The 12766-nt window shown below is 35.7% G+C and overlaps 1 protein-coding gene across 2 annotated transcripts; it reads right to left on the bottom strand.

Annotated features, from left to right (window-relative positions):
- Positions 1-5260: 5260 nt before the first annotated feature.
- Positions 5261-10980, bottom strand: UBC22 (ubiquitin-conjugating enzyme 22). Of its 2 annotated transcripts, none has more exons than XM_059572798.2 (7): positions 10848-10980; positions 7626-7761; positions 7030-7174; positions 6868-6945; positions 6472-6584; positions 6204-6307; positions 5261-5659 (listed from the first exon to the last, which is right to left on the bottom strand). In XM_059572798.2, exons 2-7 carry the CDS (start codon positions 7626-7628, stop codon positions 5320-5322), a joined length of 783 nt encoding a protein of 260 aa, XP_059428781.1. In that variant the 5' UTR covers positions 7629-7761; positions 10848-10980; the 3' UTR covers positions 5261-5319. The 2 variants fall into 2 exon arrangements, with proteins under 2 accessions (XP_059428781.1, XP_059428782.1); XM_059572799.2 differs by having other exon boundaries at positions 10871-10977.
- Positions 10981-12766: the final 1786 nt, after the last annotated feature.

The following is a 12766-nucleotide window of genomic DNA, read 5'->3' as shown; positions in this document are numbered from 1 at the left end:
CCTGGTTTAAGGCTTTGTTTTGAGGAATTATTAACCGGTTAAGAAATCTTTAACTCTTTAAAAATGGTGATTTGTCGGGGTATTACATCAGCATAGGATGTACGCGGGCTTTTTCAAAAAATGTGGAAGGGATGATTTTTGCTTGTTCATGGAAACAACCCGGAAGATATAGCTTCAACGAAATGCATGGATTCATGAAGGTACTTTCCTCCATCCTGATGTACTCGTGAGAGAGGCAGCCTGTGCTATCGAAGAGTTCCAACATGTAACAAAACTTGAAGGCTGGACTCCTACTAAGTGTGTGGAACGACAACTGCAATGGTCTAAACCTCCAGAGGGCTGGTGTAAGTTGAATGTTGATGCAGCACTTAATGCGAGGATAGGATGGATGGGGTTTGCTATTATAGTGCGTGACCCGGAAGGTAAGGTGCTTGCAGTTAGAAGTTTATCGAAACTAGGCTCATTGGAGCCAACTGCAGCTGAGACAATAGTTGCTTTTTACGGAGTTAGCTTCTGCCATGAACAAGGATTCCCACATTTACTAGTTGAAGGCGATGCCAAGCAGGTTATTGATGCCATACAAGCTCAAGGACAGAATGACACCATGTTTGGTCAACTCGTGGATGATGTATTATTGGTATTGAATTCTTTTCCCAAATGGCAAATCGGCAAATCCAACATGTGAATCGAGATGCAAATAAGGCAGCCCATGGATTAGCCAAAGTGGCAATTAAACAAGTCATAGATACAATTTGGCTGGAGGAAATTCCTACATGTATTAGTGATATTGTTTTGGCAAAATAATTGCTCTGTCAATGATTCATTTTACAAGATTTGTTCAAAAAAAAAAAAAAAATTTCCCTGTAATGTGCAGCAAGACTCTAGAAGAACAAAGAACTAGTAAACATGCATCGAGTTTTGAAGGAGCTAATTAATAAGAAATTATATCCAGCTTTAACTTTTAGTAGCGATAGTTATTCATATTTATGCATCGAGTTTAAGTTGAGTTGATATATAAGTATAAAATTGTATAGATTTATTTTAATTACACGAGTTAGATCTCTCAACTATAATTCTTGTTGGGTTTGTAGATTGTGTCAAAAATAGAGCCCTAATTGTTGATGTGTTGGGTTCAGGTTGTGTCAAAGTATAAATATTAGATTATATATGTCAACTATAATTTAACCCATTTAATCAAATAGGTTAGACCCTTAATTCAACTATAACCCGCTAATTTTTTTAAAAGGAATCAGCCCAGTCTCATTCATTGATAAACGAGCATAGAGTTCAAATAACACAAAGCAAAAGTTTTGAAGCAACCATAGCCAAGCTAGGAGGTTACACGCGTCAAAAATGACGTATTACATTTCAGACTCAAACAAAATCCACTAATCTATGACTAATTTTCAAATTAAACAGCATATCTGCGCAAAACAAACTCAAACCAATGCATAGGTAACTCTTATTCCTCGGCACTGAGGGTAAAGAACCCCAAGCCAAAGCTCATCCTCCTAAACCCGAAAATCAGGATAACGTTCACATCCACAACCCAAAGGTCTGGACCAAAGCAACAAACCCGAATGGCATCAAGCGGGCAGATTAAGAGAGAGAGAGGACCGAGCATTGTGACAAGCAAAAACAAAAATGATTACAGGGAAACAAAATAAGGCAGAAAGAACAAAAAATGGAAAGCCAAACAAAATTACAGGGAAATAAACAACATAAAAAGCACACCAAGAGGATGACAGCGGCCAAAATGAAGAACCGATCACGCGCTCGTTGAAAACCGAAAACAGAAAGGGCGTTGGAAGCTCATCGTAGTGGGGGCGCGAGAAAAGGCCCAGCAGAGGATGGTGGGTGGTGGAGCGTGCGGAGGAGATCGGCGGCGCACTCAAAATGAGGAGGAAGTTTGAGTGAAACCCCAAGAGCATCACCCACAAAGTATACCTAAACAAGCAGAAAACGCAACAAAAGCAAATACACAAAGAAATAAAAACAACTAGGGACCAAAGGAGGGGGAAGAGGCGGAGAGGAAGGGAAAGAAAAAAAAAATCGTCCAAAGAGCTAAGGGCATCAGGTAAATAGGCTAGCTCATTAAGCGAAAGAGGGCGATGGGAGGAGAGGGAGGAGGCAAAAAGAGGGAGAGGGTTGGAGGGCCGGAGGGGGAGAACCTGTATTTTCCCCCTCCGGTGGCTGCTAGAGATGAAACCCTAGTAGAGAGGGGAAGAATAACCCGCTAATTTTAAATTGGATTTATGTCAAGTTTATTGGTTGTATAAAACATTATCAGCATTTAGAGTCCTTAATGATCAGTTTGAATGGACTCCGTGAAAAGAATTATTGAAAATTGTATTGTACAAAAATAAATTATGAAAAATTGCCTTTAGTAAGAAAATAACTAGAGTTCTTTTCTCAAATTTGCACTGAAACTCTCTAATAATTTGTTCACTTGAGGCAATTAATCAAACTCAGAATAAGGTGTTATAACTTAAATTATGTCATTAACTATGCAAAAGCATGTGCTAATATGGTTGGAATGGGAGGGCTTCAAAGTTAATGTTGAGGTTGCCTTTTTCTCTTTTATTTATTTATTTTTGGAAAATGTTTACCTTTTATATGCCAATGCGATGCATTACTTTGTAAAGTCTCACCAAGGCCGGCTCTTACATTATAGTAATAATATTGGTAATATTTATATATATAAAAAAAAATACATGGTTAATCTAATAAAAATAATAGATTTGTGAGGAAACAATTAGCCCCTTCCATTTAAAAATAATAATTAAGGTCCCATTTATAGTACGCGGCCATTTTAAGAAAAAAATATATATTAAATTTGCATCCCAAAAAAATAATAAAAATGATTTTTAAATAACTATAAAAAATTAAAATTAATATTCTAATATTAAAAAAAACATCTCAGTTAAATTAATTATTTTACATGTCAAAATCCACCCAGCCCCTTTTTTACTATTTACATCACTTTTGTCCAAAATAATCAACATCAAAATATTATCATTTTTTATATCACATCATTCACTTTATATTACTACTCAAATAAAAAAAATCATTACAACTACAAACATTTTCAGTATTCAATAAAAAAATTCAAAACTTTATATCACGTCAACCACTTTTGACTACATTAACAAAGGCCAAAAAAGGATGCCAACATTAAAAAAGAGAACAAATCAAGTGGGCTGCACTGCAGCATTCTTGATTCTTGAACGTTCTCTGCTTCCAGTTTATGTACGTAGAATGCATGAGACCAAAACGAAGCTTTCATGGTTTATGGTTTTTCACCAAGAAACGCACAACCTTTCTATCACCATTAGCAAAGCCAGAAGGTTTAACAAAACCGCTAAGAAGAAGATAGCTGAATAATTCTATGGGCATGGGCTATATACATGGCCAAAGCCCCAACTTTTATGTTCTTAGAAGGAAAAAATAATAGTAAGGGAGATATTTATAGAAATATGTGAATATTTATGAAAATAAAAATTGGTTGGTATAATTTAATTAATAGGTCCTGGTCTTATTAGGTTTCAAGTTTATTCCAAAGAGATCCAAGAATAACAAAGGATTTTAATTGAACTGACTAAATGCTTAAGAAATTAATTTAGATTAAAATTAAAATAATAGTATTAGCGTGGGAATAATAATAATTGAGTTAGTAATGAGGAATTAGAATTTGTAAGAAAATTGAGAGAAGCTTGAGTCAGGATGGAATTAAAGAAAGTAAAGGATAATAAAAAGCTGAGGCGAAATTGAAATTTGAATAATTGTGGGGTCAAAGTCGAATTTTAAAGAAATGCAGAGCTTTCAATTTCAATATTTACTAGATCAAAATGGGCTATCAATAGAAGTATGAAACTTTAGACAGAATAGCTCGATTGGAAGCCTTCTGAACGCATTTTGGACAAAATGGCTAGGCTTCAAGCTCAATTATAAGGCGCCCGAACAAGATTTGAAAAAAAAAAAAGGATCGGTTGCAAGGCATCCAAATGAGATTTGGATAAAATGGCTCAATTAGAGCAGAGTCGGACCACATTCGAACGCCGCTAGCAAGAAAACTGTTCTAATCTAGCTGAATTAGTCTAAAGACCTCGGTTTTTCTTCCAATCTATGTAAGTCTCATAACCCACAACTTTCAGACTTGAAGAGAGACTGTTTCTCAATTATTTTAAAGGGTTTCTTTAGAGTTCTCAAGCCTAAATAGTTTTTTATCCTCTCATTGACAATTCTCTTCATTTAAACCACAAAAAAAAAAAAAAAAAAACTTTCAATTATCAGATTTCTTATTTGATTTGGGCGAGGTTCATTTATAAAGGCAACCCATATAAAAGAAGATCAGAGGTTTTGGAGCACTGTAATGGGAGGTGAACGTATCGTTTACCAGGATTACCAGAGTTGCAAAGATTTGGTAAGTAGAACAATCTGTAACATAAGTCTTTATAGTAGATGCCTTTTAAAGTTGCCGGCTCCTAGAGTGGTTTTACTTTTAAAAAATTTCTTTAAAAATGTTTCACTTTGTCACTATCATCTTTGTATTGGTTTATTTATTGCTTATTTGGATTTTGATATTCATATTTGTGTGTTTGAATTGAAAGTTAAAAAACTTTATTGATCTTGATTGTTGTTAATATTGATATATTCATTATTTGTAAACTTTGAGGTCTAAATTCGAACATTGCAATGATTAAGAAGCCCCATTTAAATGAAGAAAAACTCTTTGACACCACAACCTCAAAGTTGTATTTTCAATTTTAGTTTTCTTCCAAATCTCACCAATCTCATGCGCCCTGAGTTTTGTTTGACCAATTTGATAGGTTAACATCCTATTAGAGATTTTTAAAAATGTTATAAAAAACACATTTTGAAATCATTATTTTCACTTTTTAAAAATCGCAAACTCAAACGGATCTGCCGGCCACGAAGAGAAGGTTAGCATCCTACTAGTGATAGAAATTAGATTCATGTGTTTGAGGTCCAGCCAACCCTAGAGAGAAGAAACCCACCATTCATTCATGTACGAGATTTATGCCATTTTTCAGAACGTCCGAGGCTTTCCCAAGTGTGATACCCAAAATGGAAAGCTAAAATGCAAGTATGCAATTTTCAGAACATGCAACGAGCGTTTTTCGAGAGAAATCATACCAAAACTGAAAATGTTACAACGCCAATCACATTGTCCAATGGAAATTCAGTACACCACACATTCCCTTTTCCCCCGCCCTCCCACAACCCCCAAATTTCCCCCCCTTACACCCCACATCCCACCATCAATGGACGAATCCCATAGTAGGCAGCAGTTCAACCTTATAATCTCTTCAAACTTTTCTTTCTTGCATCTATTTTCTTCTTGTCTGTATGAACTTTTGCCAACCCACCACCTTCCTTCTTTAGTGCTGCAGCAGCAGACCCACCAACTCCTGTATCTATTGTTGGTGCTACAACAGCAGGCGGCTGCTCCTGCCCATTTCCCCTGCTGCTGGGTGTTGTAGATGGGGCAAGTGGGGATGGCAATGTCAACGCAGCACCTGCTGCACTGCTCTTCAGGTCGGTATTGGTCTGGTCAACATTTAGTGCGGTCGTCGACTCAGAAATAGCTCCTGATTTGAACTTGGGTTTGGCCTTAGCATGGATCCCGGTGTAAAGCCTGCATAAAAGTAGAAAACACCCTCACTTCTTCCATACTCCACAGAAACTCATGTTCCATAAAACCATAATAAAAAGGAAGTCAAGTAGCTTAGTTAAGAACCCTGTAAGGCAAAATTCTTCCTTCAACACATCTTTGGGGGGTGAAATTTTCCAATTTTATTTTTCACATTAACAGACATCTTATCAAGATACACAAACTCCAAGTCAAAAGCATGCATAACCATAATACGCCCAGATGGAAGCATTTGAAGAAAGCATAACCATAAGCCTGGAAAAGGTATTTTGCATGGCAAAATAAGAACACGAGAAGAACCAACCAGAAAACCGCGGATTTGCCCCCTATCAACCCTGAAATACTTGACACTCAGGTGTACACTGAAAAGGTACTGACTATAAAGATCCCACAAAACATGGTATTCTATGGCCAAATTCACTGGGTCAAGGTAGGTCTGAATAAACTACTTTACAATCTTCACATAGAAAGGTCCCCCTGTTCCTATATTCCACAACATGGAGTAGATAACATGATGGGTGTGACTGACCTGGCATGTCTAGCATACTCCTCGTAATTTTCAAGCAGCATCTTGCCAGCCTGTTCATTCAAAGCTGACTCTGGAAATGGTTCGATCAACAGACACCTAACTACCTGTTAATCAATCACCTCAGAGTCAAGGAAATCAAAGGGAGAAAAAGCCAAAGATCTCAAACTAAATGTAACTAGTTGTCAAATTTTCAAAACAGTTCTCCAACAGATAGGCAAAAGAACTGGAATAATATTATGGTTTAACCTAAACAGCCATCGAAACTTACAATGAGAACATGTCGTAACCCAAGACTCGGATTCCAATCCTTCTTCAGTGTGTTGACACAAATCTCACCATTGGTTGCAATGTTTGGATGGAAAATCTTAGTCAGGAAGTAACCTACAAAATAATGGTCAAAAAGCTAAAAATGTCAACAATTACATATGTTGCAAATAGTAAATCCATATTTGAAGCATGGAATGGGAAATATAAAAGGACAGGTATGCCAGTTAAATGTTCAACCAAAGAAAAAGGGAAGACAAATTAAATCAAAGAAGGCATCCCATCAAACACAAAAGTTCTTGCTTCCATTTGAGGTTCACCCTTGAAGTTTTGATAAAATTCTGGGCTATAGATACAAACACAGCACTTGTTTAAAGCACAATAACAAGTGACAACAAACCTTTGGGAGGAGAATGTGGAAAGTCATGAGATAATAACAACTTCATGCGGAAAACACCATTTTCATACGGAGTCCCAGCTGCAAGGTCAAGAATGATCATTCAGTTTGAAGCCTCAAACAATTTCTCAAAGGTTTATGATTAACGAGGACAAAACTACATGCCTGGGCCTTCAATATCAGCATATATGGTCGAAAAATCATCATCATTAACACATACTTTGATGCCCTCAGGCGGAGATTCATCAAGATTCTTCAATTCCTTTGCTAGTTGCTTTATAACATTTGGTGGAAGATTTTCATTAGTCGCCTGAATGGGAAAAAGAGAGAGAGAGAGAGAGAGAGAGAACACAAAAAAAAAAAAAATCTGTTAAGAGACTTCAATTCGAAAGCGATGAAAGTAAAAGATGCCATGCTTCCAGTTTTTTTTCTTTTTTCTTTTCTCTCTTTAATCAAGTAAGAAGATGAATTTTGTGCTTCACAAAACAAAGAAGAGTTGGTAGACAAAATGATTAAGTTTGCACAAATTTTCAAGACAACTCTGAGCCCATCGTAAGAAGCCAACCAAACAATAGTGTACAATAAAATCACATTTCATTCTAGTTCCCTGGTTGAAGGACACATACCAATGTCATGGAGCTTATCTATGCATTCCTCATTCCTCACGTAAATAAGCTAAATGGTGCATTCCTTTACTAATGCATCTAAATTGCGAGAAATGCACAAAACTAAAAAATTCACAGAAAGAAAGAAAGAAATACCATGGTCACAAAGAGAAAGGGAACTCCTTATGCAAATTTTGTTACTAGGAAGAAATCAATGCCTCAGTCGAATACGTGACAGATTTTGAAGTTTCTGTTCAAAGTGATGAAAATAATCAATCACAGCCAAAAGGTCCTGCAAAAGAATAAAACCAGAATTCATATAAGAAATTAGAAAGAAAATGCAGTTTAAGTTAACTGAAACATCCCCACAAACAGAGAGCAAAAACTAGCAGATAGAATGAACAGCCAGCAGTCTAATAATGAATAGTAGTCAGCATTTTAGGGTCTTCATTACATGTTGAGCACAGAAACACATAAATGCACAAGTCGCGACTTTCAGAGACATCTTAAAATGTAAAATGAGAAAATGGCTTGTAGTTAGTTAGTTAGCAGATTTGAGTGCACACCTAACAACAACTAGCCCAGTTAGATCCTAAAGATCAAGATACCTCTACTCTCAGTAAGTACTCAGTACATGATGCAATGGCCCACCCTAAACTAAATCATTTGATGCTTCCTCAAGTAAAACCTCACATTTTGTAGAGGACAAAAGTTTAGTGGGGAATTTAATACATACAGAAGCAACTGAGTCAAAAACATGAACAAAACTGCAACAAGGGTTTTATATTGAAATCTAGATTTGATAGACTCATCAAACAGAAAGAAAGACAAATTAAGTGGTTATAAGAAACAATCCGGCTTACCACAACTTTACTTAGTGGTCATGCAAGATATAAATGATGTTAGTGACACAATCAACCAGTATTCATGCTATTTAGTTAATTTTCGCTTCCAGAATTCTTAGATGGCCCTATATCCTATAGAGTCCCATGTAAGCCCCATCCATGCTTGAGGAAAGCTCTAGTGGTAAGAACTGGACCCTTAGTGATGACACATGGTCCTTAGATTGTTAAGAAAAGGCTTCCCTCAATGATGTGGTATGGTAGAAAACTCACACGTAAAAGGAATGATTTGTTTGAATATTTATGTGCGAGTGGTGTAACAGGCCAAGTGGTTGACTTTCACATTGGGTAGTAATGACAAGAGTGGTTAATATAACACTATTAGGCCCAAATCCACATGTTTTAAACTTTTGGGTAAAGGTGATGTTCTAAATATTGCTTCAATCTCTCACAAATGGATTCCCAAGGTATTATTAACTCTCACCACTCACAAACCCAAGATCCAACATTATTTGTACTGCTCTATATTTCCTATCAATCCATGGACAAGTGAGTGTTTCAAATGAATATAATGTCATCTGACACGACACCCCCTCTGAAGAACCTGAGATTGGACGTGCATGAATTTCTACAACTTACCAAAAAGACGTACTAAATTCAAAAGTTTCACAGGCCAAATAGAGAGGGGAAAAAAATTAAACTCTCTAAATGAAACAAAAAATATATATATATATATATATATATATATATATACTGTTTGTCTCCAAATTCTCCAGAAACAGAACCCAGACTTCAATTTCTATATGTCTACAATATAGTTACAACATGCTTTAAGTGTTTCGGTCAAGTTGACCATTATGTTGCATCAAGCCCTCACAAAGATCCAAGGTTTTCTCTCTTGCCCAAACCCATGACCTCAACATTATTTGTACCATTTCCTTGAATTCCATCAACTAGAGTGTTTCAAATGAATACAATGTCATTCGACATGACATCTCTCTGAAAAACCTAAGATTGGAAACGCATAAATTCCCAACAAAAACAAAATTTCTAAAAGAAAAAACTGTTTGTCCCCAAATTCTTAAGAAAACAGAATGAACCTTCAGTATCTCTATGTCCATCATACACATAAACTATCTTAAAGTAATTATAGAATTCAAGGCACTCCCCGTTATTACTCATTACTAACTTTGACATGATCAAACTCCTTCACAGTTATGGATAGATAACCAGTGCAAGCTCATTCAATGTAAAATCCTATGACCTATCACTCAATGTATCATCCAAAACATACATAAATGTTAAGTGAGACATGAAATTTGAACAAAGCTGAGCTGGTTAAATATCAGAATGGACAACCCATTACTGAAGGAAAATTCCTCATTCAATGTTAAGAATTTGCTTTCTTTCTTTAAAATAAAATGACAGTTTGCTGGGGGGGAGGGGGGTTGTGTGGAATAACTAAGACCCCAACAGCCAGAAAACTCCACGTTTGAAGTATATAGTACTTGCAGCAAGAAACAAATAAGTTACAAGTAAAATTTACATCATGTAACCAACAGTTTTTGCTCATCAATTATCCCCCCAATCATTAAAGGCTGGTTCGACTTTGTGTCTATAAAATCATTTCCTATATAGTTTCTTATCGTTACTTTTCTTTTTTCGGTCTTTTCAGTTCCATTTTCTTGCTCTTCTTGGAAACTAGCATGCACCTATGCAATCTCTCTTACTTTTGTCCCAATTTTTATTATTTCAATTATAAGCAATGACCTGCGGAGAAAATAATTAGCAACTAACCTTATCAATTGAAGCACAAAGAAAAAGGAACGCGCATATGAATAATCCTTATATTATATGCCATTTTCCAGAAAAGTACTGGAGCCAAAATAATTCAGACATAACTCGTAGGCAAGAAAACCAAAAGAACCTTAATTTCCCCAAGAAAGAAGAGAAAAGAGAGAGACGCACACTTGCTAAAACAGAAAAGTCTTGTGGTTATGAAGCACAACTACAGAATATCCTTTTAAAATTAGTATCAAAGCCCTCAAAGACCATTCTCGGAATAACTATCTCCCGAATGCCCCGTCTGACTAAAAGTGAACAAGACCAAATAATCCAGGCAGGCTTCCACAGAGAGAGAGAGAGAGAGAGAGAGAGAGAGAGAGAAAAGAATAGCCCAACTGCCCACAGAACCAAGAAAAGAACCTTAAAAGAAATATTCCCATCTGTCGGATCAAAACCCTAAATGCTACGAAAAAGACCTAGGAATCCCACACTCCCATTTCACCAAAGAAGAAACCAAACACCAACACGCATACATAATTTGAACAAGAAAAGCATATCACCACACAGAGTAAAGAATCAATCAACTCAGAGACAAACACAGAAGATTATACCCACACCACCATCAAGTCGATCATGGAAAACAATCACATTCACAGTTCTCAGCACAAATATTTGCCAGACAAAAATAAAATCATAGAAAATAGAAGAAAGAAAACCCAGATGAGAAAACCAAACAAAGCACGAATATTACCAAAACCCCAGACGAGATTTCACCTAATCTGAGTCTTCTCTCTCGGAGCCAAATCACAACACACAAATAGAGAGAGAGAGAGAGAGAGAGAGAGTGAGACAGCGATCTCTCCTTGGAATGATTGATCGGGTTGATTTTGAGGAAGAGAGATAAAAGCATTTAATTGTATATATTTAAAAATAATAATAATAATAATATATAGGAAAACGAGATATGTATCTAAAATAAGAAATTCGAAATTCAAAATGATCAAAAACATTTTTTTTTTAATTTTTGAAATGACGTGTCGCTAGCAAGATCTTCAAGATTTATAGACGTTAGATTCTTTATGTTTGGAGACTCTGAATCCACGCTCACACATTGTGCGTGCTTTACACCGCTCATTCAAATTTCCTAGCTAGGCCAACGGGAGGAGGCTTCTCCTAATATACTTTTTTTTTTTTTTCTGTTTTTTAAAATTGATGTAATTTTTAAAATTGTTATTAAATTGTAATTTATTACTATTAAATTTTGATCCATTTATCATTTTAAAAGTCATATCAATTTTAAAATAAAAAGATGATATATGGCATTACTCGACTTTTAAACCTTTGAGCTTTCACATCTAATACGAGTATAAAGTTCTTACAATATAGAGTATAAAGCTCTGAAGCCATCTTAGTCGAAACTATAAGGTTACAAACGTCGAAGATGACGTCAAAAATACAACCATCCCAATCTCAAACAAGATCTGTTAACCCATGACTAATCTTCATATATAACAACAGATTTACTCTAAATATACTCATTCTAATGCATAGGTAGCTCTTATTCATCGACTTCGGAGTAGAAAACCCTCATACCGAAACTCTTTCTCCTCGACCCAAAAGTCAGAATATAGATCTCATCCACAACTCAAGGGTTTGGATCATAAACAAATACCTCACGGATCAACAAGATAACAGAGCTTTACTACAAGCAACAAAACAATAAGAAATATAAAATAAGGAACAAATAACAGGGAAAAAACAACATAAACCGAAAAATACAGGGAAAATAAAAGGAAAAAAAAAAACAGAAAGCCAAAAAACAGGAGTACACTAGGCGGATGACGGCGGCCAGAAGAAAGGCTGATCGCGTGCTTGCCAGAAACCGAAGTTGGTGTTGGAAGCGAATAGGGCCAGTGAAACGTGGTGGGGGACGCGATAACAGACCCGACAATGAATGATAGATGACAAAGCGGCGCAGAGAAGATCAGTGGTGCACTCAAAGAACTAGGGTAGATTGAGTGAATCCCCCAAGAATAGCACCCACAAAGTGTGCCAAAAACAAACAAACAAGCAGAAAACAAAGACAAACAAAAGGGAAAAAAGAGGAGGAGGGAAGAGGCAAGGAGGGAAGGGGAAGAAAAACCAGAAAGGAAGAGGGGAGGAGGGGGAGAACAAAAGCTTTCCCCCTCTAGGCGATGCTCTTTGCTAGGAGAATAAACCTTAGCAAAATGTTAATGTTAACTACTTTCTTTTCTAAATCACCTATATGTGGCTCAATATTTTAGTGTCAACTTTTACTATTTTTTTTTTTTCTTTTTCTATCAATCATATTTTTGAAAGTTTGTCTTCTTTAACGGCATATTTTTTCAAAATTTATCTTTTTCTAAAGGTCATATATATATATCAAGCCACCGTATTTTTCATATTTCCAATAAAAAAAGAAATATAGTGAATTTTAGTATTTCATTAAGTTCACGATAAAAATAAATAAAGAAAAGATTTAGTTGCCCATAAAGTTTATTGGCCAAAATGGAAAAAGGTAGGAAGTTTCTTTTATAAAATTGTTGACACTAAATTTTTTGTAAAAAAAATGTTGAATTTGTTTAAAAAATAGTGATGAATTCATTAAAAAAAAAAAAAATGTATACACGAAAAACTTATAAAGTAAAT

The sequence above is a fragment of the Corylus avellana genome, chromosome 10 (genome assembly GCF_965113065.1).
Source record: "Corylus avellana chromosome 10, dhCorAvel1.hap1.2, whole genome shotgun sequence".
NCBI lineage: Eukaryota > Viridiplantae > Streptophyta > Magnoliopsida > Fagales > Betulaceae > Corylus > Corylus avellana.
This window is presented reverse-complemented; position numbering and strand designations above follow the sequence as displayed.

What these genes read in the sequence shown, in the direction of transcription:
- UBC22 (XM_059572798.2), bottom strand. An exon ending in TGCTGATATTGAAGGCCCAG is followed by an intron (nt 6,946 to 7,029) that starts GCATGTAGTTTT and finishes TTGACCTTGCAG; the next exon opens with CTGGGACTCCGTATGAAAAT. An exon ending in GAGTATGCTAGACATGCCAG is followed by an intron (nt 5,660 to 6,203) that starts GTCAGTCACACC and finishes ACTTTTATGCAG; the next exon opens with GCTTTACACCGGGATCCATG.